We start from the raw sequence: 25,599 nt of genomic DNA, 5'->3' as shown, positions 1-25,599 counted from the left end.
GCATTTACAGAAGGAAGCTAGACACTCCCTGTACAGAAGAGAAATGAAGGAGCATTTACACTACAGTGTAATGGGTTGTATACCTACTGTAGCTGGTCCAATAGCACCATTGTTGCATGTAAGAAAGAGTTAGTCTTTCACCAGTGCTAAAACTTTACATCAATATGAGGTTTAGATGGCGTACACCATAGGGTTAGTTGTGACACTCATGTCCACTAGATGGAGGAAAGTCCCAGGCACTCTTTGCATTAGCTGGATCTCCAGAAATTTACACTCACCTTTGTTAGTGGGTACCTATTGCTGTATGTCAGTTTAAATGGTCATGTTACTGTTCAGCCTTGCAGCAAGAGAGCTGCTCTTCAGACAGGCAGAGTGACTTGAAAAAGGGGCTCCTCCTAGCCACAGAAGTTAAGTATCAGTTAACTTGCATATAATATCTTGAAGCTGCCCCACAGTGTCCAGAAGCACTACCTCAATATTACTCTTGAAAGGCCCAAAATGCTCATTAGCCACTTAGACCATGCTCTTTAGTGGTGCTGAGAAAACAGCTCCTACTGGCTTTCAGCAAGCATTCAATGCCTTTGCAGATCAGGTCCCTAATTCTTTGCCTCAACCCCCCATGACACTGCCCCCACTTTTAAAAACTCCAGTGCACTAAATATGAGAGTTCTATTTTATTTTTTTCAACACTTCTCATGGTGCTGTGTGATCCACTGACAGGCTTCCCATGCTGATGTGAGGCAACAGCCGGCTCCATTTACAAACACAGTTTGGTCTAGGGAGTATGCTCCCCAACCAGTGTAGACTCACAGTGCTTAATCTCAGTCTCATGTTTGAGTCTATTAAAAAGCTGTAGCCATTTTGGTGATGGTACTGTGCTTTTCTTGATCACTCTCAAAGAGGCTGGAGTGTAGCAGGCTGCCCCGGGGATTTAACCATCACCCCCAGCAGCTCTTCCTAGGTTTAGGGTTAGCATAACTTGGAATGAGCCATCTGAGGACAAGGAAGAGTGCTGGTGCAGATGAAAGCAAGAGAGAAGGTAGGTTCAGTTCTGTAGATCAGTGTTTTTTCCCCCTTCAGCTACCAAGGGCTTTCCTCACAGCCTCATCAATGCGGGGTCTCAGTGCAGACAGAGATATCAGTACTGCTTCCTGGAACCAACAGAAAGTAGGGTCAGATCCACTGTTCAAAGGGTGGCACTTCAGCCCACATCACTTAATACAAACAAGTTTAATGACTGTTTGCAGAAGGGTAGTAGTGGGATTCATGTGCTTGTACCTATAGCAGATATGCCTGCCAATGGGTGCAAAAATACACTAGCCCAGCCGGATTCACTAGTGAAACCTTTAGACTCTACAATGAACTTCATTGCTAAAGGGTAGTTTATAAGCTCTTTGGGCTTGGAATCGTTTTTTGTTGGGGATTTGTACAGCATGCATCACAGTGGGCTCCTATATGTCTCACGACCACAAATAATAGTTTATCTCCCAGTTCAAACGCTGCACCTAAAGATGTTATAAAAAGAGTATGTATTTTAGAAAGACCACTTGTATAATTGGAGCTAGGAGGGTACTACCAAACCCCTTAGTTCACAGCTAGCTGTGACATGTTTTCTTCTAAGGAAGGAAGCTACTAGTAGGGGATTGATCCTTAGGAGGAAGATGCTGCCACGCATCATGCTATTATTCCTGTGACATACCTCTGTCCTGATGGTGCGGCTGCCCTGGCTGGGACATGTGTTCAGGTAAAGGTCAAACAAGACACTTGGGTCAGTGCTCTCCAGATTTGGGTCACCATCCACACCAGCCTCCAGGCCTTGGAGACCTCCAAATACTATTAGGATATGGCTGGAAGAGAGCAGACACACACACCCAGGTTTATAGGACAGGAGAAGACTGGATCCTACCAGCAGTACCAGGTCAGAAGAAACTACAGTGTTGCCCCTGCAAACTTTAACAACACTACTTAGCTCTTATTTAGCATTTGTCATCAGTAGACCTCAAAGCACTTTACAAAAAAGGTCAGATGTCGTCATCCTCATTTTACAGATGGGGAAATGGAGGCACAGAGATGAAGTGATTTGACCAAGGTCACCCAGAGCAGGCTAGTTAATAGAACCTTTTACAGCTGTATGCAATTTGCTGAAGGCCAGCACAAGTGATGGTTCTTTGTATGTGCTGTAGAGTGAGTTCAGAACATACAGTGTCTAGTTCTCCCAATACACTGAACAAAACACCACTCAGCTATATAACCAGAGAAAAAGGGAACAGATGGCCTTGGAACTAACGCTGCCCCTGCCCCCAACTGCCAGCCAAGCAGCTGCAAAAATATCCTGAACTGTACCCCACAATGACAGCATCCAGCGAGCTATGTTAATGACTGGGTACTCCTGCTTTGACAAATTTGATCAGAAGATCCAACCCATGGAAATGCTCAGGGCTTAGTTTTGGCCTGGTATATGGGGAACACATGTATGGAAAGAATATCAGCACAGGTAAATCAGGGCTTATCTACACATACAGCCCTGCAGCACCACAGCTGCAGTGCTTAGCAAAGATGCTACCTACCCCAATGGGAGAGCTTCTCCTGTTGGCATAGTTAATCCACCTCCGCAAGAGGCAGTAGTTCCATCAACATAGCACTGTCTACACCAGGAGTTTGGTTGGTATAATTACATCGCTCAGGGATGTGGAAAATCCATTCCTGAGCAATGCAGTTATATAGACATATGTCTGTTGTGTAGATCAAGCCTCAGAACAGAGCATGGTGGTGCAAATCCCACCAAAGTGAATGGGAGTTGCATGCTTGCATCTGAGGATATGAACCCTACTGCTGCAGAGGGAAGCCTTGTCAGGGAGAATATTCACACAGCAGCACTGGTTACTGCAGTTCTCTCAAATGCACTGGTTGTTCTATCACAGGCATCTTGCTCCTGGGGCTGGTTTGCCAGCAAAGGGATGGGATGAACAGCAAGGAACCAGTCCAGTTACCTGAAGGAGGGGAGAGTTGCTTGGTCCACACAGGTCCCTCGCTCAGAGGTCCCAATAGAGAGATCATAGCCTTCTTTAAAAGGGCATTCGGCAAAAACAGCACCTGGGAAACAAGCATAAAAGGAAAGTAGATGGTGCCATCCCTGCTTTAGAGGGTTCTAAATACAGTAGTTTTAAGCATTTCATACTTTATACACCTAAAGGTTAGTAACTAAGAATTGCTTCTACTGCCTCCTACATTTTAGTGGTATTCACTAGTTGTACTATTAGTGTACAAATCACTCATCTTTCTCACCAAGATTCCTCCAAATTCCATCAGCAGAATGGCACCATAATTCCTCTTTCAATCTTAGTATCTTTCCTGAAAAATACTGGCTCTTACACCAAATGTTGAACCAGTCCCAGGCTGGCATGTCTGTCAGGAATCACTCAAGGGCTAAGGGGGCAGTGGGAGTGTTTGGATCTAGCTCACACTCAGTGGTTACATACAGTAGGATGGTACCTCTAGTATTCAAATCTACTTCTGAAGGGGCTCTACAGGGATGTTGTAAGTTTTGGAACCTGGCCTGCCCAGGAAGGTCCCACTGATTAGCGAGGGAAAGCAGAAGAATTACTAGGGCTCTTAGGAAGCTGTGACACTTGAGCTGTTGGTGCTTAAGGGTGGAAACAGGTAGATAGCCAGCGTAGGTGCAGAGCATTATCTCTTGCCTGCATTACTATGATCGCTATTAGAATTTTCCTGTTGGGAAGGGAAACTATCAATGTTCAGATATTGGATCATTCCCCATCTTCTGTATCAATGATAAGTGAAGTTACTAAATCCAGGGGGCAGAGAGTAAACAGGTGAGTACAGGCTCATTACCATACAACCTTTCCTCCACCACCAGAAGCTATATAGGGTCAAGGAAACTAGAGATGGAAAATACCCATTAAATCATCAATGGCAGCACATGGGCCCCAAGAAATAGGAAGAGGATGTTAAAGAAACAAGCATCTGGCTTGTGCTGCAGGTTTGCAGCCAGTACAACTAGAATCTGTGTAGAAGTGAATGTAAATGTCTACAGAGAACTCAGTAAAAGTGGATCTGGCTACTGCTGCCCTGGCCCCAGCAGGTAGGTGACAGAATGCAGTGTAAATACTTACTCAGGCAGGAGGCTAAGCGGACATTGTAACCCCAGTACAGGCCAGACACAGTCCGTGGATGGTTCGAGGACACTACAGTGCCTTTCTGTATTTTACTGTCTGAAAACAAAGCCAGTGGGTTAGCATAGCAAACTGCAGTTCTCCAGCCACTGCTGGAAATCAACCAGCAGCCCCCTGTGCCATGTTCCCAACACTCTTACCTAGGGCAAAAACAAGCTCTACCCCTTAAATTTATTAAGAAAAGCCTCTAAGAGTTTAGTCTATTCAGCACGGTCTATACATTGATGAAGCTCAAAACATTGTTGAGCTCTAAACAGCGCAAACATTAAGATAGAATAAATGAGTAACTAACGCTCAAACTGAGGGGCATGGGGCTAGTTATTCACTATAACTGGGTATGAGGATTCCTGAACATGTTTAAAGACATCATGTCTGCCACATGGCATCGCCCGAAGGCTGAAGGAGTTCAGTGCAAAGACTAACTTCTGCAGGACTAAGGCTATACTACAGGTCACGTTGGTAGTATTACCCGTCTAGCCTGTCCAGAGGCAGGATGGCAATGGATTACCTGGATTCTGCTGCTTGTCCAGTTGAACAGTGACTCGAAGACCAGACTCTAGCTGTCTGTCTATCTGTACCTCCTACAACAATAGACCACCAGCACAAAGGGTTTTAGATCCAAGGACACCCACCCACAGGAAAGCTACAGCTGACAAGCAAAAAAAAAAAAAATCACTTTTGGGAACGCAAACTACACTCTCAGCCAAGACTACAAGTTCCACCACTGAGCAGTCAGCTGTGCAGTTAGACTCCACACTCTGTATAGTGGGGAATGGACTCTATAAAACCTACAGCCCTTCAAGACACTTGGTTGGCTTAGAACAGCTGCAGTGGATGATGCATTTCCAGTTCAATGTGCTGGATAACAATAATCGTTTGTTAATTCAGGCAAATGGTAATTGGAGGATTTTGCCCTACTGTAGGACCCTAAGAGGCACTGACACCTCTACCAGGCCCCAGCAGAGGGTGCTATCAACATTAACACAGAAACCCTGATCAGAGAAAGGAGACTGAATTAAATAAAAATGGGGCTCAGGAAGCATGTGTTGCTAGAAACTGTGTCCCATTCCATGGTGGGACATGGCCCTTCAAGAAACTCATTGGTAGCTTATTGCCATCCTAGTCTGATTGTACTTGACCTTGAAAGGAGTGACTGATAAGTGGAAGGAGTTTACTCTGGGTATCTCAGGGGCAGACAGGCTGTACCTTCCTCATCCCACAGTTAACAAAGGAGCCTTTGCCTGGCTTGGTGGGCCTGGCTAACACCACTCCTTCCCGGTACTCTGAATCCTCATCTATCCGCACATGATGAGGGCTGTCCAATGGGTTCAGGAGCCCTGAAACAGTAGAGAAAAGTGGGGGAGGGGGAGAGATATTCTGAAGGACAAATTGCACCTGGAGGTAGATTATAAAGGGATTCATCCTGCTTCTCCAGTCCCTGCCCCCCACGCTCATCACTCCCTCCCCACACTAATGAAAAACCATGAAATGGTCCACATGTGCGCACAGGCAGAGAAGCATCCCAGTTATGAGGAGGAACACAAGCGTGCTCTCTCGGACAAGGAAAAGCCTTAGCAACTGCCACTCCTTACAGACCATAAGGACACTAAGGCCAGGACCACACAAACTGGAATGGTGAGCGGGCTGCCCAGGTAAGTGAGTAGGTATGTAGAGTGGTGGGAGCCCCATGTCTATTTACTTCACCGGGCGGGGAGGGGGAGAAGGGAAGGCCTGAGCCTTAGGGATGGGAACGAGGTGTCAAGGGGATGTAATCACATCCTTACCTGCAAACTGCAGATCCTGATGTTTTGGGAAAAATGATTTTCTCAGGTATCTGTTCAGAGAGATTCAAGTGTCAAAATTGTAACAAGCTTCTTTCAGGCTTCATTTTAATTTCAGATTTCCAGCTTTAATCAGGAAATCAGCCCTGTGGTACCACATACCCCGGAAGGCTAAGGCTCCTACAGAATGTAAATGGGGGATTAATACTGATCATTTTCACCCTACACATTCCTGCAGCTCTTTCAGTTGCCAAGATCTTTTATTTCTTGGGAGTTTGGGTCTGAATTCTAAACAGAAGTTACTGCTCCTCTAGCTCGCATGAGCTCTGATGGTTGCATCCCAACACTGGTAATGCACAGTAGCCCGTTTTCCCTATGCAGATCTCATTCTTCAGTATGCTAATGGTGTACCTGGACTCAAGATGCAAGCATAACAAGTGAATCAGAACAGAATCTATCTCCAGATAGCACAATACAGGAGAAAAAAATATATATAAATGATGTTGGCCCGCCACTACCCATCACCTGCTCCTGCAATCTTTGACAGAGGTGTTACATAATGCCAAGTTAATAAGCTACAGCATTAAACTAAGACAATCTGCATGGTGTGCAAAACTATCACATTGGTCTTACTGAGGACACTCCAAATATTGTAGAATCCGAGCCAGCTGCACACAGGCCTGTCCTTTCTTTCCAATCCCATCAAACTGCCCTTCCACAGACCTGAAAGAAAATGGATGCAGTCTGTGACCTTCCAAGACATTTACACAGCCCCTAGAGTGAGTAGATCTACATGAGGCCACATCCCATTCCTTTTTAATTAAAATGTATACAACTAGAAACAGGACTTTAAAAAAGTGGTTCAGGATATAGAGTCCCTCACCCTTGTTGGCAATTCAAGTCTGACCCAGGTCAGAAAAGATCTTACATTATAAAGCAGCCATCAGATGCTAGATGGTCTGTGAAAATAGTAAGTGATATCAGACCAGTTCCGACTAGATGGTCGTTGGTCACACAACCACCAGAACTGACATCCTTGTTAATAATCTAGACCAATGACTGGATGGTCCATGGAGCATGATTACAGCTGGACCCTCCGAGTTAGGGAGGAGGGACTGTGGAAAAGCATGACATTCTGCTACTTAGTCTGTGTGAGGGATAAACAGAGATTGTTAGTTTCCAGGGCTGTCAAGACAGCACCTTTTCTCAGCACTACAAAATTTCTTCCTGTAAACCTGTATGCAGTGTTGCCGTAGCTGTGTCAGTCCCAGGATATTAGAGAGACAAGGAGAGTGAGGTAATATCTTTTATTGGACCAACTTCTGTTGGTGAGAGACAAGCTTTAAGCTTGCAGAGCTCTTCTTTAGGTTCCTATAAATCTAGTGTGTGTTCGTTGCATGCTGGTGAGATCCACGCACTTCAGCGTTTACGTGAAACCTACTTGCTCTTATGGGACTTAAGTGTCCTATGGAACCAAGCTATTTCTTGGTTTACATATAGCATCCAAATTTGCTTCAACATTGTGCATTTTTACCTTTATCACAGATTTTAACTATAAACCGGGCGCTGAGCTACTTATGCCTTGTCACTTAGTCTGTATGGTCTAGTAGTCACAAAGAACCTAAATTTGAACGGATTTAGTACTTCTGAAAGATGGCAAGGTGTCAGTCTCCAGAGCCACCTTCCCATAGACCGGAACTGTTCATCTAGTCCTTTGGCTTTTTTGCTGACACTAAACAATGATGCACATTGTTTAAGCAAATGCAATCTGGACACCTGTCCGCTAGCAACCGGACACACCATCAATTCATCTCACAGGCCACTGAATCGTCACCAGGTGATGGCTTTTGGTCGCTACTTCTGTGGGCTCAGTGCAAAATGGTTATTAACAACCTTCTAGAACCATCCAACCTATTATTTTATTTCAGTCATTAATCTTGCTGTTTGGGGAATAGCCACGGCTGCCCCCGGTGGGCCCCCCCCACACACACGGAAAAAAGTAATTAGAGAGATCTCATCAGACAAAGTATTTGACAGGGAGAAGCTGCAGCTCTGTTTCCTGCTGGCCTTCATTTGAGACAAGATACACAGAAACTGGAAACACTGAGGGACAGGTTATTCAGGGAAGACAATGTGTCACCCTCACCTTGAATCTTCTCCTTGCTCATCAAACACCACAATCTCATCCACACAGAAGATGGCACAGGCCCTGGCAATTTGCCCAGCAAGGTATGTCCGCAACTCTGGAGACTGTGCATTGTTCAAGATGGAGCCTGGCAGAGCTACGCTAACTGTGTAATGACGTCCTAGAAAACAAGAGTGGGATCGGACAGAAGAGCCAGAGCTTAGCAGTTCTACTCCCATTTGTGTTGCTAAAGGGACAGCATTAGCTTTTGGTTCTTTCATTTTAATTGTAAGCTCTTCGGGGCAAGGACTGTCCTGTGTTTTCACGGCACCTGGTACAAAGGGGCCCCAATTTGTACTAAGGCTTCCAGTACAAAAATCTGACTTTTGCCACTGGCTTTAAAGTGAGCAGGAGAGGGCACCAAGTCTGAAGTATTGACTAGACTCTAGAGAATTGATCAATGGACACACAGGAATTTTATAGAGGATTGTGCAACAGGTTAGCTAGTTTAAAAAGAACAGGGACTACTGCATTCTTCCTACATGAGTACTAAATGCTTCATCATTTTGTATTGTCCAATACACACGTCTTCTTATTTTTGGCACAAGAATGGAGGGAGGCTACAATAAGGAGGGATTATGGGATTTTGCAACTGAGTACAATGAAACCTACGTTTAGCAACAGACTTTTGCTGCTCTCTTTAGTGGCCACTTCTTAGAGGTGGAGCACAATTGCACTCTGTACACTTGAGGACGCTTAGGAGATGTCTTAAGACAGCAGGTTGTCTATTGAGTGGTCTCACATACACCACTGACTGTACTGAATTAGTGTCTACCTATGTATTTGAACTGGTATGTGATTATACCAGTTCTATGAAAGTTAAGTGATAAGATATCCTTTTCTGCCTATACAGGTGAGATGCATCTCAAGCAACTAAAATCTGCCCCTCACACATTAGATTCTTCTGGCCCTCACACACAGCCCTTCCCATCAACTCAAAGCTGTTACCTTTGTCTTCCTTTGCCTTTTCTTCTTTTTGTTTTTCCATCACCTCCTGCATTCTTTTCTTTTCCAGTTTTCTCAATAGCTTTATTTCCTTCCATTTTTTCTTCTCTTCTTTTTCTGAAATGGAGAATAACCATCTGGTTTAAATAAGAAGAGACACAATAGAATTCAAGTAAATTCAAAAACCTACTATGGTTTAGGGCAGTTAGACAGGATCTGGTGACAGCATGGGGACAGAGAGAGACAGGGGAGGAAAACAGGAATCAAATATGACATCCAGGTTGTACACCTGATTGCCACATTATCAATAGTAAGGCAGAAAGGACTGTCTCTTCTTTCCTGAGACGAACAACAAAAATGCTAATCAGGGCTAGTTTTTTGTAACTAGAAGACACATCCAGTAGAAATTGGGCATGCTTGTCACTTCACACATGCTAACACACCCGTCCTTGGATGGCAACTTCTTGATCGTGAGTCAGCCTAGTTTGGCTTTGAATCAACGACCCACAAGTAAAAGGGCTCTATATTTCATTAAGAACCTGTCCTCCAGCTAGTCAAGCTATTTGATGGATGTTTGAAGGTTTCTTTCTAAAAGCACTGGAAATTATACACATAATATGTAGAAAAAGTGCCTCCTTACTTTCTTGTTTCCATTTACGCCAGTCAACCTTTTTCTCTTTCTCCTAAAAAAGAGGAATGTAAATAGTTTACTGCTATCAACTGGCTAACAAGGATCACAAAAGTTATCAGTACAACAAAAATTCATCCAGATGTAGAGCTCTCTCAACAAGCAAGGCATTGGGAGAGACAGGTTAAGGATGCGACAGTGCCTCTAGAATCAGAGATCCCTCTCTGCCTTGTTTACAGAAGCAGGATTGTGGCCTTTACTCCAGTTAAGTTGTGGACTCTAGCATTCAAGGGCTCCTTTACACTAGTGAAATTTGCACCCATTTTCACGATGTAGCTACATCAGTGTAACACTTTTAAGGTAGGTATACTGTACAAGTAAACATACCCGTTTCAAAATGGTGTATTGCATCGAATCCAAGGGTTTGTACAGAATAGCTACACTTACACCCCCTTCCTCCCTCCCCAACAAACAAAACACAGTATAGATGGGTCAACACTTTAATTTCTGGCCCTTCTAGGGCATGTCTACATTGCACTGTAAACCCAGGCACGTGGGACCTGTGCTTCTGGGGTTTCCAAGCCCTCACTTTGAGCCCCGAACTGCACTGTAAATCTGGGTTTACAATTGCTGGACCCAGGTCTGATAACCATGCTAAGGCATCCATACTGCACTATACAGACCTTCTGACCTGGGTCTGTCGCTTGAGGTGCATCCACACTACAGGGCTTGGACCAGGTCTTACTGGGACCTGGACTCAGCTCCCCAGCAGGGCTTAAGACCTGGGAGCTTGCTGACCCGAGTCAGACAGATTTGTGTGTGAAGAGCAGCAAGGCAGGGGGTGGGCTGCTGAGCCGGAGGTTGCCACTGCAGTGTAGACACCCCCCCAGTTGGAAGGGTGGCTCTGACACGTGTCTGCGCCCAGAGCAGCAGGTACCGTAACCCCAGCACAGCCGCTGTCCGGCCTTCAGCCGGGACCGGCCAGCCTGGGGCCGATTCAGATCCCACCCCCGTGTCACTCCAGCCCAAGCCCCCAGTGAAGGCTCGGGGCTCCAGGAAGCCCCCGCCCGCCCCATACAGACCCCGCCCGGGGAGACAGCCCAGCACGTCGGGGGAGAGCGCGCAGCGGGCAGGGCTGAGGGGCCCCCAGAGAGCGGACCCGCGCTGAGGCACACCCCTCCCCCCGCCGCCATGACCCACCTGCAGGCCCCGCGGCCGCTTAGCGCCACCCGCCATTTTCCACCGCCACTTCCGGTCTCCGCGGATTATTATTGGACGAAGGAGCGCCCAAGGCCCCGCCTCTCAGACCCCTTCCCAACGGCTCACGCGGATGAGTCACGTGACAGCGGAGGCGGGTCAAAAACAGCACGGCCGGGAGAAGCGGCCACGTGCTAGCCCCGCCCTCGCCCCTCCGTCAGGTCCCTCAAGCTAAGCGGGGTCCGTTTCGTTCCACCCGTGGATGGGAGACCGCGGATTGCCAGGCGCTGCTGATACACTGGAACGGGAGGGGAACTCAGCCAAGTAATGTCCCGACTAACTCAACAGGCCTGCATAGCACTAGCGGTACCAAAGTCCAGGGGCTCGTGTGTGACCATAGGGCCATGGACTCTGGGTCCAGGCTCTAGGGCAGGGCCATGGACTCTGGGTCCAGGCTCTAGGGCAGGGCCATGCGTACACAGCACTGCAATGCAAAAAGTAAGCAGCAGTAATGGGAAAAGAAAATGCAATTTTAAATCCCGTTATTTTTTATTGTAATAATCTGACAATTCCTTTAATCCTCACACCTTTGAAACATACAGGAAAGTGATAGGTGTTTTAAGCTAGCTGGTCATCCTTCCTTGGCCTAGACAGCAAGGCGAATTCTCTTCTCAGGCTTTGTCCACACTGGACTTTCATCCGTAAAACTTTTGTCATTCAGGGGTGTGGAAAAAACAAAACCCACACACCCGTCTACCGAAAATGTTACTGACAAAAAGTGCCAATGTGAAAAGCACTTGGGGGGGGGGGGGGGGGGGGGAAGCTCTCCTGCTGACAAAGCTACCACCGCTCCTTGTGGGTAGAAGTTTTTTTGTAGGCGGGAGAGCCGACAAAGAGCAGCTACACGGTGCACCTTTTAGTGGCACAGCTGTGTCGCTAAATGGTGCGTAGTGTAAACATAGCCTCAGTGTCTCTCGTGCAACCTCCGTAGCTTCAGAAGGATTGCAATGGTGTAAGAGTAGAATTTGGTCATTGTCTCTAATTCAGCAGTGTCAATGCAGCCCTCCACAGGGACCAGCCTATTTAGAACATATAGAATGTTATGGAGCAGGACAGGGAGCCCAGCAACCATTTTTGCCTTGTGTTTTAGCTGCAGGGAACCCAGTATGAACAAGTTAGTGAAGCTTTTGAAAGTAAAAAAGAGAAAATAAAGTTTTACCAGTGTATATACTGGCTCATAAGTCCCAAGGAACAGTAAAACCTTTTTGCTAGTGGACAGCAATGAGAAACTTTGAACCAGATCCGTGGGCTGACAAACCTCTTGCCCATGTGCATGATAGAGAAGGTGACTGAAATCCAATGATGCAATCAAGAGTTAAAATAAAAACAGTAAGCAAAGAATCTGTAGCCACGATGGCTGCATCAAGGAGAGCAGGACATAGCAGCAGATCAGGGCACAGCACCGGCGAGCCTGCCTGGTATTCTGTCCAAAGCATTCACTGGCCAGTTTTCTCCAGACTCCATTGTTGCAGTATGTCTTCTGCTGCCTTCAGCGTAGATTCCTCCTGAGCAAACACCAGACTGTCAGCCCTACCAGGCTCCATGCCCACACCCGCCCTCTCCACACTGAATAATAAAATACAGCTATGTAAGATTTATATCCCGTTTCATCCTGAAGGATCACAAATGCTGTATATACAGCACCACTGAAATACAGCCACGGTTGGGACAGAGGACAGCAGGCACCCAGTGCACATCAATCTCTAAATAGTAATAGAGGATGAGAGGAAATTTTGGCCAGATGAACTGGGGTGAAGCTCTACTTTTATTGAAAGTGCACTGGGATCTTTAGTGGCCATGAATGAACAGAACTTGGATTAGAATCTCACGTGAAAGACACTCACACTGACTTCATTTTATCTACCTCTGAGGGCTGAAAAATTGAGTCAGTCCTGCCAGACTTTGAACCTGTGGTTCCAGGTTATTGTTTGGTGTTTTAAGCCCCAAGTCTTAGGCTACGTCCTCACTACAGGGGGGGTCGATTTAAGATACGCAAATTCAGCTACGCGAATAGCGTAGCTGAATTCGACGTATCGCAGCCGACTTACCCCGCTGTAAGGACGGTGGCAAAAATTGACCTCCGCGGCTTCCCGTCAACGGCGCTTACTCCCACCTCCGCTGGTGGAGTAAGAGCGTCGATTCGGGGATCGATTGTCGCGTCCCGACGAGACGCGATAATTCGATCCCCGAGAGGTCGATTTCTACCCGCCGATTCAGGCAGGTAGTGTAGACCTAGCCTTAGCCACTTATCCCTTCTGGCATATGCCTCATTTACAGCAGTAGCCCTGATCACTGCCTGAACTCACTCCCCTTCTTTCTTGTTGCCCCAGAGGCCTCACCTTCGCAAAGCAGAAGCGAATGAGATGGTCAAAATTCCTCTTGTGTGGAGTGCTGTAGAAAGCGGAGACTGGAATAGAAACTAAACCCTGTGAAGGGGAGGGGGGAAAAAGAGGGTGCACACAAGGTTAATTTTTTCTTAGCCTCTGCACATTGCCTTGTGCCACTCTCTGATCAGAAAAAGACCCATACCTGCAGTAAGTTCATTGCTCCTGGACACCCCAGGTTACTGAGCAGACATGAGCCACACTTCCAGCTGCTTGCTTTTCAAGATCAGAGTCAAACATCTCAACAGAAGCCATCTTGCCACCCAGCAAACCAGGCATTATTCCCCCCACCCCCACCCTGTGTCCTTGGCGGACACACTGGTGGCTTAGCCTCTGGTGTCAGGATGCTCACAGAGCCAATCGGCAAGATGAACATCAGGGTGTAACAAGATGATCATTTGGTTCAGAAGGACATCGCAGAGGGGGCATCATACCCTGACTTCTGAAGGAACATGGTGGAGGGTGGGGATATAACCAGATGGCTAATCTAGGAGATGCCATTAATGCACTACTTTGGTAGACAGGACACTAGAAGGAAGAGGATTTGAATTACAAGGCCATGTACTCGACTGGGTGGGGCAATGGTAGCAAGCCTCAAGTAACAGGTCCAATGTTTTCAAGTCAATGCTCCACCATCACAAAATCCAGCTCCCTCAAATCGAACTGGAGCAAAGAGAACGGGGAAACCTTCCCAGAAAACAAGCACCCTGGAGAGAGACAGAGGCATTTACCTTGTTTATAATCATCCACTTTATAAACCGAGAGTCATAGGGTTCATCAGAATCCGGGAGGTCAGGTACTTCACTTTCTGCAAGACACACACAGCAGAATGGGCAAGGGGAATGATGGAACAAATGGGACACAGATGGATTTCCCAATTGAACCAGGTACCCACATGGCGCCAGATGCCATTGTGGGCAAGCACAGTAGTGTCCCCCCTCTAGTGACTTGGGTTCGAACTCTGGCTCAGATGAAAACACATATGGCTATTTCATCCTTTTCCGTTTAACAGAGTCGTCAGTCTCTGCTCAAGAGAATCTCAAGGCCAGGAAAGATCCTCGCACAGAGGTGGTCACAGGCCACACACAGGTGAATTTGTAGATGTGTGGGAGACATGGCATAGCACATGCTCACGCTGTGCCCAATTTAAGTCAGTGCTACTAGATCATCACTTCATTAAGCAACAAATTCCCCACCACTACCTGCCATTGTCTTTCCTTTCCCTTCCCTACTCATAGTGAAGAAAATGGACCAGGCTTTATCTTATTCTAGACTCCGCAACACCCACTTCCAAGCTGTGAGCTCCATCCCTTTAATGTACAGGTCAGAAGCAGATAAAACAGTTATGTGAACTTACTGAACTCTGAGAAGTCTGCCATCAGGAAGTAGGTGCCCTCAGGGACAATGGGCTTCATGCCCCCAGCAACTAGGCTCCGAACTAACCAGTCCCGCTTCTGCTGCAGCTCCTGAGCCAGCTGGACAAAATAACTGTCTGGCTTCCCATAGTTGTCAAACTCTCTTTGGAATGCCTGAGCCACTGCTTCCTGGAGAGAGAGGGGGATGATGGAGAGAGGAACTCAGACCCAGGCAGAAAGCATCCCCTGTGCATGCTCAGAGCATCAGAGGGACCCCTCTCCCCAGCCAAAAGCAGCAAAATGCTCAGAGTTTGCGGTAGGCTTACTTGCAAATTCTAGAGGCAGCCCATGAACTGGGGTTTTCGCTTCTGTTCAGATGCATAGGAGATAACAGGTGGGTTAAAACACCAGGCCTAGATCAATAAAATCTTTGCTTCCCACCTAGGGTGACCAGATGTCCCGATTTTATAGGGACAGTCCCGATTTTTGGGTCTTTTTCTTATATGGGCTCCTCTTACCCCCCACCCCCTGTCCCGATTTTTCACATTTGCTGTCTGGTCACCCTATTCCCACCCCTCACAACAGAAAACCTCCTCCCCCAGCTCCGGAGATTGTCAAGTATGCTCTCTGCACAGTATTGGCTATCTGGAATCACTTGACTCTGTCCCCTGCCCTCCAGGCATGTTGTGAAGTGATTTGAGAGGAAGACACCCTGGGTCACAATGCATCATCTTCTGTCTGTTTCCTGGGCTGACAATGCCTCTCTGGCTGTTCATTTGCCACTTCCGAACCATAGACAGGAGGCTTGAGAAAGGTGTTCCTCCAATGTCCTAACCTGGCTATTATACCACCCAAGGGACTGAGCAAGCTTGCCGGTTCTGCACCTGCTTGGGGAAGTGGCATCTTACCTGGATGGTGTGTGTGAGTGGGCTCTTACCTCTAGGCTCTGCACAGTTGTGGTCTGGGGAGACAATTACCAGATCTCTCCCCGGAGGGCCTTTGGGACTTGCATCAGACATCTGATTTGAGGCAATGCCTCTCCAGGTGCATGGCCCCTTACCTGAGCCGCTGTTGGACAGTGATACACAGAGTTCTGGTGGACAGTTCTGAGGTGTTTCAGAAGGCGATCAGGCCCCAAAGTCCAACCAACCTGTTACAACACAGAGAAGGGGGGATGTTTCAGATTCCCAGGTATCTTACACCTGCTCCACTTTATTTACATACTGCCACTTCACACTATGTTCTGCATAAGACCAGGTCCATTTGTAAAGCATCCTGTTACCTCCGATCCCTCCAATTTAAAGACAAAGAGAGAGATTCCCCAACAATCAGAGAAATTTTAAGGAATAGAAAAAAATGGGTTTGATTTCAGGGAGACTGGCCCTCAGCCAGAGTCCTACACTGGAACAACTGAATCAGGGGGCAGAAAGGTTTTATGTGGGGGAAATTCCCCTGCCACTCCAGAATCCATCACCTTCCATCCTGTGGCGCTGAAGGTTTTCCCAGCACTCCCAATGGTTATCGTGCGATCCCACATGCCCGGCAAGCTGGCTGCCAATGAAACAAGAGAGAAAAAACAGCTGGAAGATCTCACAGCAAACAATATAAATTGTCCTCGTATTGTATTTATGACATTAGGGCAGGGGTTGGCAACCTTTCAAAAGTCATGTGCCGAGTCTTCATTTATTCACTCTAATTTAAGGTTTCGCGTGCCAGTCATACATTTTAACGTTTTTAAAGGTCTCTTCCTATAAGTGTATAATATATAACTAAACTATTGTTGTATGTAAAGTAAATAAGGTTTTTAAAATACATCTCTACCCCTTTATAACACGACCCGATATAACATGAATTCGGATATAACGTGGTAAAGCAGTGCTCCGGGGAGGCGGGGCTGCGCACTCCGGTGGATCAAAGCAAGTTTGATATCACGCGGTTTCACCTATAACGCAGTAAGATTTTTTGGCTCCCGAGGACAGCGTTATCTCAGGTTAGAGGTGTATTTAAGAAGCTTCATTTAAAAGATTAAATTAAAATGCAGAGCTCCCCGGACCGGTGGCCAGGACCCGGGCAGCGTGAGTGCCATTGAAAATCAGCTCGCATGCCGCCTTTGGCACGCATGCCATAGGTTGCCTACCCCTGCACGAGGGTATCTTTGTGCCCATTCCAATCCACACAGCCATCTTGCATTTATAAAGTGCCTTTCATTCAAATGGTCCCCAAAGCACTTTACAGCAGATGGTTAAAAGAAACACCTTCTGAAAACATGGCTAGCTATAGGTGCTTCGGTTTTGAGGTACCCAACTCAGGACATCCTAGGCCTGGTTTTCAGTGGCGCTGAGCACGAAGAGCTTCTAATGACTTCACCCTGCTGCAGCACTTCAAAAATCAGGCCCGGCCCAGAGTCTCAAGTTGGCCACCCAAAAACGGAGGCACCCAAAATCAATAGCCACTTTTTAAAATGTTGCCCAATTTTACAAACGTGAAGTGAAATCCTGGTCCCACTGGAGTCAATGGGAGTTTTGCTATTGACGTCAATAGGGCCAGGATTTCACCCTCGGAGGCCATTTCTCCACTCACTCCCGACTGACTCCAGGATCAGAAACTCACTGGAGTCAAACAGCTGAGATAACAGTTGGTTAACAGTGGAAGTCAACACTGTGATGCACTGGAAGATCTCTGAGTGGGGACCCAGGCATGGCATAGCAGGGAGTGCTGCAGGCCAAGAGACCGGTATAGTGGCAGGGCTGTATGAACCTCACTTAAATACTCAATTCACCCTCATACGTTGTGGGACAAAGCAAGTGAAATAAATGTGACTGGTCACTGTCTCCCCTCCAAATACAGCAGCTCTGATAAATGCTTCTCTGTGTTCCCAAAGGAAAGAGCTGCAGCCTGAGAGGATGCACAGGCCCAGACACAGACAAGCCATGCTCCTTACCAATCCGGATGTGCTCCTTCCCATCATAGACTATCCATTCGTACACTTCATCACTGAAGCACAGGACATCGTGTTTCACACACAGGTCTACAATGAGCTCCATCTCCTCCCTGGTGAACACCTATGCCAGGCAGGCAGAGGAGAAGGGGCAATCAGGCGCAGCATTTCTGAGCTCCACAACCCCACAGGGAGTTCTCAGGCTCAGCCCTAGTGGGGCTTGTGGGCCCCAGCACCAGCATCTCAGCCAGATGTTCTCTCCCTGGAGCAGGCAGACAATTGGCAGGAACGGGGAGAACCTCTGCCAACAGGAGTGCCACTCTCCCAATCCTTGTTACAGCAGCAGCCTCCACCCAGACCCAGGGACCAGGCTCTCGTCAGGGCACTTACCCAAGTAGGGCTACTCCTGCTCGCTACAGGCTGAGGTGCTCCCTCCCACCCCCAGACAGCTGTGTGTCACCTCTGGAGATGCTCCCTGTCAGCTGGGAAGTGAAAGACCAGGCTGCTGCAGACCGATCTCTCCTGGCAGTGAGTGTAATGTGCTAACGCTGGGTCACCTGACCGAGGGGGACTACAAGCTATCCCTCCCTCCCTCCTGCTCCTACATTCAAAGGCTGGTGATACGAGTGCTGCAAAGTGGAATCATCAGTGGATCATCTCACAAACACCCCCCAGCTTCTGGAGCTGCCAGATTTTCTGAGAATCTTCTTCAGAAAGAAAGAGCTGACTCTGGGACCCCACCCAAGCGCTGACTCTAAGGAGACACCCAGCACAGGCTTCCTCATGTTACTGTTTTCAGGGTCCCTGCAGAGGGAAGGGGGAGCTCTCCCAGCTGCTAGAGGCACTACCTTTCCCAGGGGGTTGTTGGGTGAGTTCAAAACGATGGCTTTGGTTCGTTCGGTAAATCTGGAAGCCAGCTCTGCTGGATCCAGCTGCCAGTCTCCACTGGACATCAGTTTTCCGGCTTCTGCAGCTTTCTGGAGAGGACAGTGAGGGAATCGTGATTAAAAGCAACAAATGGCTGGGGACATGAGGGCAGCCTTGCCCCCTGCTCTGACTAGGAATCTCTCTGAGCTCTTACTAATAAGACATTGCCATCTTCAGCCCCCTCCTGCTGAGCATCTCAAAGCACTCCGTGAACATTAATGGATTAAGCCACCTCACAAAACCCCTGGGGAGGTAGATCAGTGTCATTACCCTGATTTTACAGCTGGGGAAACCAAGACACAAAGAGATGTGTGGCTTGCCCAAAGTAACACAGCAAGTCAGTGTAACAGACAAGAATAGAACCCAGGAGTCCTGCCTGACTTCTAGTCCTGTGCCTTAACCTTCAGTTCATCCTCTCTCCCTCTCTGTTTTAGAACAATAGAGGTTGGGTAGTCATGAGAGTTTGGAAACAAATCCACCATCCTCTCTCCAGCCAGGTCAACATGCACATACTGTTCCCAATGCTCAGGGCTTTCTGTCAGGGAGTTGCCGAAGTCTCGAGTTCCAGGTAACGTTCAGGATCAGCCTTATGTACAAAGCAAGAGGCTTCTTGGGACCTGCTCTTTTAGGGACCCTCTCAATTTACTGCAAGGTCTTCAACACACAGGCTGACGTATCTGCATCTGTGGCAGCAGGACCAGAGAGAAAGGAAAGTCCCCCCCATCAGGACCCCTCACCCCTGGCAATGGGATCATCGTAGAGAGGAACAAATGATCTGGTTCCCCATTTCCAGCAACTTGAGGCACCACAAATCGTGGGGCTGGTCCTGATGAAACTGCAGGCCTTATTGAACCTGACCTGGGTTCTTATCACGCAGAAGCCAGTTCAGAGACAAACTTACCACTCCTACCATCAAGTTTCATCCAGGACACATTGTAAAGCTGCCTCTTGCCCTCACATGCCATTTCCATCCAGAGGGGTTGGAGAGAAAGAGAGCAGCAGGCTTCTTAAAGTCTGCAGCCCTCACAGCGGCTTTGCTTTGATGCCCACTTACCGGTCGCAGTTGTACGAACACAGGAGTGCCCCCAGCCATCTTCACCATCGGCTCGTAGCAGTCAAAGAACGGCTCAATGATTATCACCTGGGAAGGCACCAGAGGGAGTGTCAGAGAACTCACAGTCCTTCTTTGATCAATGCTGATGGATGCAGGGGGAGGTTGGAGGGTGTTACCTATCAGCTCTGTGTTCTTGGGGAACCAGGGCGCAGTACCCAGCCTGTCTGACTTCACCCCTGTAGCAAGGCAAGACGACTCACCGGTGCGGTGCCTCCTGCTGGTCGTCCAGGGAATTAGCTCACCAGCCTCCAGAGCGCCCTCTGCAGGCCAGTGTCTCGCCTCACTGCTGGCCCCCGTGTCCCTCCCGGACCCCGGTGCCCCTTTTCTCAGGGTTCTGCACCCTGCAGTACCCCGCAGTCTTGCTGGGTCTCCCCTCCCCAGGGAACCCCCAACCCCCTATCCCCACCTCGCCTCAGTCTTTGGCTATTGCCAGTCACCATCTAGCCCCCACTCACTGGGGCGGACTGCAGTATAATTGCCACTCATCATCCGCAAGGAGGGTTTGGACCTGCTGCCTTTGCCTACCCCTCTGCAACCCCAGTACCTTCTTGGCCTTTAACAAGGCCTGCAGCCTGGGGGTTTTCCAGGCCGGAGCTCCCCAGCTCCTCTGGCCTTTCCCCAGCCCTGCTCCATTTTAGGTACCCTGCTCAGCTCCCAGCAGCCAGGCCCATCCCTCTCAACAGCCAGAGAGAGACTGTCTCTCTGTGTTCCAGCCTAGCAGCCCCTTTATAGGGCCAGCTGCGGCCTGATTGGGGCATGGCCCCAGCTGAGGCTACTTCCCCAATCAGCCTTTCTTAATCTCTCTTATCCTGCTGCAGCCCTCTCCAGGGCTGCTTTTACCCTTCCAGGGCCGGAGCAGGGTGATCACCCCGCTACAACCCCCCAACCTCCCGCCTCTGCTTGAATCAAAACCGATCAGAAGAAAGACTTACAAAAAGCAATGAAAAGGCAGTGGGAGACACCCCTAACCCCTGGGATAAGGGTGACAGGATGAAGGAAACTCCCCTAGCCTCATTTGCAACGAAGATGGGACAAGGAGGCATCTCCATTAGCATACAAAATGGAGAACAGAGATTCCAAGGCAAGAACCGCAGGGAACTCTGGGACCAGAAAAGCATGGAAGCACTGCATGATGGGGGATCTCTGCTCCAGATGTTAATGAACGCACACCTGCACACACCCAGCTCAGTAGTTATCAGACCAATTCTAGTCATAAATCCTGTATCAGTATCCAAAATAGTGGAGCTCCCTCCAAGGAACACCGCCCATAGCCAGGAATGATCAGTTCCTATTGTCTAGCCTGAACACAACAACTTTGGTATTCTCCCTTGAGCCATCAGTTTACCCACAAACAAATCTAGTGTTCTCCCTTGAACCATTGTTGTTTCTCTACAAAAACCCCTACCCATGCTCAAGTAAGTGTTCTGATGCCTGGATCCAAAATCTGCATCGGTTCCACTGGGACTTCATCTTCTCCTGACTGATCGTGCTGGGGGCTCTGCCTGTCTCCAGCACTCCGGACCCTCAGCTACCACCACTGCCTGGAAACCCCGATCGATTCAAGCTTCATGGAGCGATGAGAAACCAGCTCTCTCTCTCTCTCGGTATAGCTTTCTGACCCTGACTTGTGTGATAAGTTATAGTTTTCTAAACCTGACTTTTATAATCAAATTTAAGTTAGATTTAATATTATAACTGTTTTGTTTGTTTGGCTCCCCTATGGTTATTACCTGGCAATAAATAAGTTTCATAGTTAAGCTGGTTGCTTCTCTCTTTCTCCCCTCGTGGGTGTTTTTTGGCTTCCTCATTCGCTCTGCAGCAACGCTCCTTGTACCTAAGCTAAAATATCCCTGAAGCGCCCCAAAATCCTGTGGGGTTTGCTCATCAAGTGGGTTACTATCAGAACAATTGTAACATGAAAGTGGGGATAGGGGCGTGCTGAACCTGGGACATATGAAGGTGGCAGCTTGAAAGTGCTGCTCGACCCAGCCTGCTCAGGCATACTCTATTCCTGTGTGGTGCCCATGGCATATTGAGGGTGACAGCTTGGAGGTGCTGTTCGACCCAGCCTGCTGAATCCAGGGACATACAAGGGATCATCTTGGGAGTGCTGATTAACCCGGTTCTCTCAGACGCGCTCTGTTAATGTGTGTGTTCGTCTGATTCTGGGGCTGGAAGAACCCAGCCTTGGGGAACCGAGGTCATGCAGGATAGCTCCATTGGGAGGGAACTTGCAGCAGGAAGAAGTAGAGCTCCGTATGAGAACAGTGACACAAGCAGTACATTTATAGAATTACAGAACACGCCCCCCCCGCCCCCACATGAAGAGTAACCCTAATAAATGAGCATACCCCAAAGTAACGGGCAAATCTGGTAACAAGGGGGCAGGAGACTTCACTCCCAGCTGTAAGGTCATTACTTTACGCTCCGGATCTCAGACCCCAGAGTGGCTGGGTACCAGAAAGAAGAACAAACTGAGTAGGGACAGACTTGCCACTCATGGAAATGATAGTGTTGGTGAGTGCCCATTGGGAGATCTGTCCTCTAGTGAGAGAGTGTAACAGCTGAGGGCTAAAGAGGACAAGGATCCGCAGAAACCCGGGTTTGGGTGTCCTGCTCCAGAGGCAAGGTTTGGCCTAGAATTCCAGGCTGCCCCATACAAATAGAAACAGGTGATCAGCCCTTCCTGAGGGGCCGGGGGGCCTCCATAAACAAGCAAGAGCCCCCAGCTTAATTCAGGTTCCACAATATGGTGGGGTCAGAACAAGTGCATCTGTCGGGATTGAGCTGTGCAACAGATGGAGAGTCCTTGATTACCTCATCGCCTTCATCAACCAGAGCCTGGAAACAGCAGAAAAGGGCTTCGTATGCCCCGACCGTCACCAGCACATTGGTCAGAGGGTCCAGTTCTTGCCCTAGCAGCTTCCCAAAAAAGTGGGCCAGGATCGTCACCAGCGCCGGGTGTCCCTGTAGCAAGGAGTCAGGGAAGAGAGTCACACAGCTCCGCCTGGATCATTAGGACTTAGCAACAAATAGGAGCAGGACATTGTTAGCAGGGTAGCTGACACAACCCCTCCATCCTGCAAGTGTGAGCTAGCCCAAGGACAAAAATGTAACGCTCACTGGAGTTTGTAGCCCGGTCAGTACAAAGAACATTTAGAGGAAACGTTGGTTGAGCTCCCTCCCTTCCAAGTGGCTGAGGGTCCTTGTAGGCCAGGTTATTAAGAATAAGCCAGTTCAGCTACCTTGAACTCGCTGCGCTAACCTCTCAAGAGGGTGCAGATATTAACGTTGCCAATTATCCCTTTTGCTGCTGACTCCCACCACAGCCTCTGTGCAGCAGTGGAATGCAGAGGTCTTTTTGGAGATGCTGAGGTTCCATGGGCTATTGGCATTTCCTAGAGGATGGGCAGACACCAGGTCAGGGTTGGAGGCATTTTTTGCCCCATGTAATTTGCATGGTAACAGCATCATTGCTGCCAAATGAAACTTGAGGTTGCTGTCTATCTGTCTTAGGTAGTTATATGGCCCCATCATGTACTATCTGAGCACCTCACAACACCCCTGTCAGGCAGGGCTATGCTATTATCCCCATGTTACAGAAGGGAAACTGAGGCCCAGAGAGACTACATGACTTGCCCAAGGTCACACAGGAAGTCTGTGATAGAGTAAGGAATTGAACCCACGTCTCCCAAGTCCCAGACCAGCGCCTTAACCATTGGACCATCCTTCCCCTCAACAATAACCCCAGTAAGTTCTATTATTATACCGGTGGAAGGCAATGCTCTTGTTTAAACAAGGTGGAAATGGACTGTTCAGTCAATGGAGCAATACAGTCAACGGATGATTCCAGGGCAGTGCTGCTAATCTCCCCTCCCGCCCCACCTGCAAAGTCTTTGCATAACTGTCAGACAGCATGAAACTCCTTGGATGGTGAGTGGAGGAGGAGGTGGGGGTTGAGGTGACTTTGCTTCCCTACTGCCCCCTCCCCTCTTCAAAAAGAACTTTCAGCTCCTGTGCCACTCTGCTCCCCTCCCCTCCAGAGAAGAAGCCAGTGACTCCCCAGCTCCACTCAGCCCAGCCAAAACATCTATTTGCTCTGCACAAGGGAGTTTTTCAAGCCTGGGCCTATTTAACTCCATGGTGAGCTGTAAGGGGCAAAGGCAATCAGGCAGCAACATCTGCTCTAAAAGAAGGAGGTGGATCTCTCACGCACAAAGGCCTGGGTGTACTGGTGCAGCATGCTGTTCTCCCCACCGACGGCCTTCATAAATGCCTCCTTCACAAAGTCTGGTGGGGGAAAGTCAGGGAAGCCTTGGCCAAGGTTCACGGTTGGGTAAGTGGCAGCCAGTTTCACAAATTCCACCCTACAGAGAGAATACCAGGGTTTATAGCGGGTCCCAGCCCGTCCACCCTGGCACACCACTCTTCTTGCCAGGAGCCCTTTGTCTGATAAATTAAGAGAATAGCTCTTCCAGGCGAAGGATCTTTATAGGGCAGCAATTCCAGTGCCCAAGACTGCATAGGGCCCATCTTAGAAGGAGACTCCAAAGCAGCAGCAGCTCCCCTACCGCCACAACAGCCCAGCAGCTGTAACAGAAAACTTAGGGGCCTTCTAACACATCCTTAATGATCACACTGCAGCTAAGGAGAGTTACAGACCACCCAAAACTATTCCCTAGAGACACCACTACGTCTAAGGCTGCATTGGTTTCTCCTGCTCTTAAGCTAGTCTTCTATCTAGCCCCTTATTTTGTCCCCTCTTCCAGGATGCTTACCCATAGCCATTTAGATCTCTGCTATGGAACCTTGTCTAAAAGCTTCTTGAATATTGAAATATACTTTAGCCACTGAGTCTCCATTACCAAAGCACTTAATCTTGCCAGATACTCCAAGGGGCTAGCATTACCTCCCTTGCCTGAGTCTGTGCTGGTTATATCTTATATCAGACTTTCAGGGTCTGCTCCATTCAGAGTTGCCCAGCCCCAAGTCATGCAGACTTACCAGACATTCTTGTCCATTCCTTCCAGTCTTCGAGCTTGAACCAGCCTTGACATTTTTGTCTGCAGAGGGGAGAAGAAAAAGTGTTAAAAGTTTTCACTAGTGCCAAGACGGAATCCATATCCAAAGAAGCCAGTACCTCCCTCAGAGCAGCCGCTACCTTAGACTTTTGCCCAGTTAATCACAAATTGTGTGTTCCTATCCAGGTTTTCCTAATCATTGACTGGGCAGCTGAGAAGAAAACTGTAACAATGATAGTTTTCCCTAGTGTAGTGCCTCCCATCTGAGGTAAAGGCACTTTACAAGGAAGCAAGATCAGAAAGATTGAAATTGGCAGAGAATTAACTTTTATTTTCAAGTTTCAGAAGAGTTTAGAAAACCATGAAAGTATAAAAAAGGGTGTAAATTCTGACCAGGCAGCTGGCAGTGGCCTTTTAAACCTAATGGCACAAGGAATCTGAGCCTAGATATACTGGGCCAGATCCTCAGCTGGTGTAAATCAGCAGGTGAAGTGAAAGGAGCTATGCCAAAATACACTAGCTACAAATCTGGCCTATCATTTACAGGCTGCAGTTTCTTACCTTCAACTGACCTCCCTTCAGAATGTAGGGAAGATCCTTTAGAAGGAACCTCCAGTTCCCTACGGAACACTACACTCCCGCTTTCTGCACGAACAACTTCTGTTTTTATTCCTCGTTATCCATATCCTGGACCAGCACCCCAATTGTACTAGGCGCTGTACAAACACAGAACAAAAAGCTGGTCCTTGCCTCAAAGAGCTTACAGTCTAAGACAAGAGACAACAGTTGGACAGATGGGGGAGCACAAAGAAACAATGAGATGACTCTGGTCAGCATGATGGGCAGTGGTCCCAGCAAACCATCTGCCTAA

General features: G+C 48.2%; 2 protein-coding genes across 5 annotated transcripts; both read right to left on the bottom strand.

Annotated features, from left to right (window-relative positions):
- Positions 1–662: 662 nt before the first annotated feature.
- On the bottom strand, positions 663–10,979 carry SPOUT1 (SPOUT domain containing methyltransferase 1). Of its 3 annotated transcripts, none has more exons than XM_065418946.1 (12): positions 10,933–10,979; positions 9,745–9,787; positions 9,108–9,241; positions 8,121–8,280; positions 6,608–6,697; positions 5,978–6,027; positions 5,400–5,530; positions 4,702–4,774; positions 4,134–4,232; positions 2,991–3,093; positions 1,700–1,847; positions 663–1,151 (listed from the first exon to the last, which is right to left on the bottom strand). In XM_065418946.1, the coding sequence occupies exons 2-12, from the start codon at positions 9,756–9,758 to the stop codon at positions 1,077–1,079; spliced, it is 1,077 nt and encodes a 358-aa protein (XP_065275018.1). In that variant the 5' UTR covers positions 9,759–9,787; positions 10,933–10,979; the 3' UTR covers positions 663–1,076. The 3 variants fall into 3 exon arrangements, with proteins under 3 accessions (XP_065275018.1, XP_065275017.1, XP_065275019.1); XM_065418945.1 differs by having other exon boundaries at positions 9,108–9,221; positions 10,933–10,973; XM_065418947.1 differs by lacking the exon at positions 9,745–9,787 and having other exon boundaries at positions 9,108–9,221; positions 10,933–10,971.
- Positions 10,980–11,909: 930 nt separating this feature from the next.
- Positions 11,910–24,770, bottom strand: KYAT1 (kynurenine aminotransferase 1). Of its 2 annotated transcripts, XM_065418943.1 has the most exons (12): positions 24,712–24,770; positions 23,924–24,074; positions 22,525–22,674; positions 19,648–19,734; positions 18,515–18,643; positions 17,670–17,790; positions 16,203–16,279; positions 15,789–15,878; positions 14,731–14,917; positions 14,105–14,181; positions 13,329–13,415; positions 11,910–12,494 (listed from the first exon to the last, which is right to left on the bottom strand). In XM_065418943.1, exons 1-12 carry the CDS (start codon positions 24,762–24,764, stop codon positions 12,426–12,428), a joined length of 1,278 nt encoding a protein of 425 aa, XP_065275015.1. In that variant the 5' UTR covers positions 24,765–24,770; the 3' UTR covers positions 11,910–12,425. The 2 variants fall into 2 exon arrangements, with proteins under 2 accessions (XP_065275015.1, XP_065275016.1); XM_065418944.1 differs by lacking the exon at positions 22,525–22,674 and having other exon boundaries at positions 24,712–24,764.
- Positions 24,771–25,599: the final 829 nt, after the last annotated feature.

The sequence above is a fragment of the Emys orbicularis genome, chromosome 18 (genome assembly GCF_028017835.1).
Source record: "Emys orbicularis isolate rEmyOrb1 chromosome 18, rEmyOrb1.hap1, whole genome shotgun sequence".
Taxonomy (NCBI): domain Eukaryota; kingdom Metazoa; phylum Chordata; order Testudines; family Emydidae; genus Emys; species Emys orbicularis.
Note: the sequence above shows the minus strand (reverse complement) of the source record. Positions and strands in the feature narration are given on the sequence as shown.